A 2,535-nucleotide genomic window follows, 5' to 3' on the forward strand; every position below is an offset into this window, starting at 1 on the left:
TGCTCAAAATGTGGGAAGTCCCCAGAGCACTTTGGATGTGGAAATGACCCATCCTGTTGAGCCTGACTTCTGCCATGTATGGAAGAAGTAAAACCCCTTGTCACTTATGCTCTTTGATTCTGCTTGCCCTTCCTGTGTTTTAAGACCAAGATGCCCAATAAGCTGCAGGAAACTTACACACCCAAAGCTTAATGAAATCCACTCCCCTGGCAGCCCCTGCCTCGCACTCCCCAGTCACTCTGCTTCCAAAAAAGCTACATAAAGACACAGGAGCTGGGCCCAGGCTACACACATCCCCTGTGCTGCCAAAACCCTGCCCCTGCTCATCCACGCAGTGAATACACAAGAGGGGCAGTTTGAATTTCTAAATCTTTACTCATCTCAGATACAATCACCACTTGTTTAAAAAGAGAGAAATACAAAAGTAATTGAAGACAATCATTCCTCTTTCGACACACACAGTCTGGAAAGTGCCCCAGAGACTCTTCCCAGGAGCAAGGCCAAGCAGCTCATGCTTCCCTCCTATGTTCCCTTTTGATGTTTGGCCAGTTTTAAGTGAAAAAAAAAAATGCAGAAAATGCCCCCTTTTTCTTGATGAAGCCAAGCAGCAGGTACTTTGACCTTAGTGAGGAGAAAACATGTTTCTTGCTTGCTTTAATGTAAAAAGAACCCCAAAAAACAAATAAACCACCCCACCCTGAGAGAAAACAGAAGAGAAACACACATAAATGCACAGTCCTACAGCAGCTCGAGGTGAACATCCCACTGTGATCATCCTATGTGGAGCACAGAGTGTTCTGGTTCAGTGCCACGTGCCTCAGATCCTCACAGCCACAACTTCAGAGCCAATGCCACCAAAAAAAAAAGCATCAAAGAGAGAAAAGTGAACTTCTGCCACCTTTTTATCTCCTGTTCAGCTAGGAGAGGAAGCATCTGGGACCCAGAAACCAGAGCTGTTCCCCTCCTACTCCTTGGGGATTTCAAACATGCAAAGGCTCTTGTACTTCTGCAGCAGTTCATTTTTGGTCCGGACCTGCTCCCGCAGGCTCTGCAGCTGCTGCTGCTGCTGCTCTGGGCTCACTCCGATGCCAGGCATGGAGCTGATCAGCTTCCTCATCTCCTGGAACTTGTTCTTCAGCTCATTCAGCACCTGGTGGACATCCTGGCTGTCTTTGTCCATGCTGCAGAGGAGAGAAAATGGAGACACTGTTCAATTCCCCTGTTGGAAAGTGAAAAGTCTGCCAGGGTGACTCTCATTTCCAGTGCAACCAGAGCTTAAACTGGAATTCAGTGGGAAACTTGCTCTTGGTACCTAACTACACACACCTAATTCACCTATTCCAATAAAATGGGCACAGATGATACACAGACTGGGGAGTCTCTGGGGCAAACTGGTTTGCTGCTGATTTCCAGCACACAATCCAGCTACCTCAGGACCTATCAATCACGTCTGCAGCTTTAACACATTGCCATGGAGCAGGATAATTCTCCCTCTGTTTGAACTGCCATATCTCTCTCTGGGGAGCCTAAGATTACATACATGTGTTATACGTAGAAACCTGGAAAAAGAAGATCTGTCTCACCCTGTGACCTGTTGCTGCTTTAATACAAAAAAAAAATCCATGCAGTCAAACAGCTTGACAGGGGAAAACAGAAACTGTTCCCCAGAAGTACCAGAGACTACCCAATGGCAGAGAAAATGGTACTCTGGAGCTTTAGAATGACTCTCTGGGGATACATACCTAATAAAAGAGAAGTGACAGCATCTTTTTTTTTTTTTTCTTTCCATTTTTTGAAGAGCAGCACAATTGGTGCTGCAGCCAACTCTGTGCTTTTTGAGGATCAGTGTTGTCTGAGGCAGCGTCTGCCCTCAAACCCTCATTAGTATCTGCCTCAGCTTTGTTAGCACCAGCCAGAAGTTTTACTGATTCCAGGCAAAAGCAAATCCCTGTTTCCAGGGCGCCTGTTAATAATGAGAGCAGGATTCTAATGGTCTTTGAAAAACCAGAAGTCTGCTCAATAGCCAGACCTAAAAATAAATCTGCTTGGCATGACCAGGGCACAGAGGTGCTTGATTATAACTTTGGGGAATCGTGACAAGTCCGAGAGCAAAACTTTTAACCAGATGGTCACTGTTGGTTTCAAAAGCCTCTTGGAACAAAATATTCATTACTCCCTTCTAGATAAAATTGCAGCTGGTTCTATAATGTCTCCCCATTATGCAGACATTATCCCCATTATCCCAGTCAGGATGGCAGTGGAAAAATACAGACACACACAGAGTCCTATGGCACTTCTGGGACAGGATGGGCTGACACTGCCTTTAATCCCCCAGAGCTGCAAGATGGCTTTGAGAGGGATGTCCTCCCTGCTCCAGGTCTCCCCAAGTCTTGTTGCCTTTTCCACACACAGAGAACTGATGGCTGCCTGAATTATTTCAGGTTTGGGTTTGTTGTTTTTTTTTTTCTCTGATGGGTGGTTTTCCTGCTGGATGGAGCCACTGGAGCCTCTTTCTTTGAGGGCATGGACAGGGAG

General features: G+C 46.1%; 1 protein-coding gene across 1 annotated transcript in view; it reads right to left on the reverse strand.

Moving 5' to 3' along the window:
* Window positions 1-964: 964 nt before the first annotated feature.
* MED9 (mediator complex subunit 9) overlaps window positions 965-2,535 on the reverse strand; it is a 1,913-nt gene continuing 342 nt past the window's right edge. The window contains exon 2 of the mRNA XM_010003593.1: window positions 965-1,181. Coding sequence (XP_010001895.1) covers window positions 965-1,181 — 217 coding nt within the window. The remainder of the gene's footprint in view (window positions 1,182-2,535) is intronic.

This window comes from Chaetura pelagica, unplaced genomic scaffold (genome assembly GCF_000747805.2).
Source record: "Chaetura pelagica isolate M959 unplaced genomic scaffold, ChaPel_1.0 scaffold408, whole genome shotgun sequence".
Classification (NCBI taxonomy): domain Eukaryota; kingdom Metazoa; phylum Chordata; class Aves; order Apodiformes; family Apodidae; genus Chaetura; species Chaetura pelagica.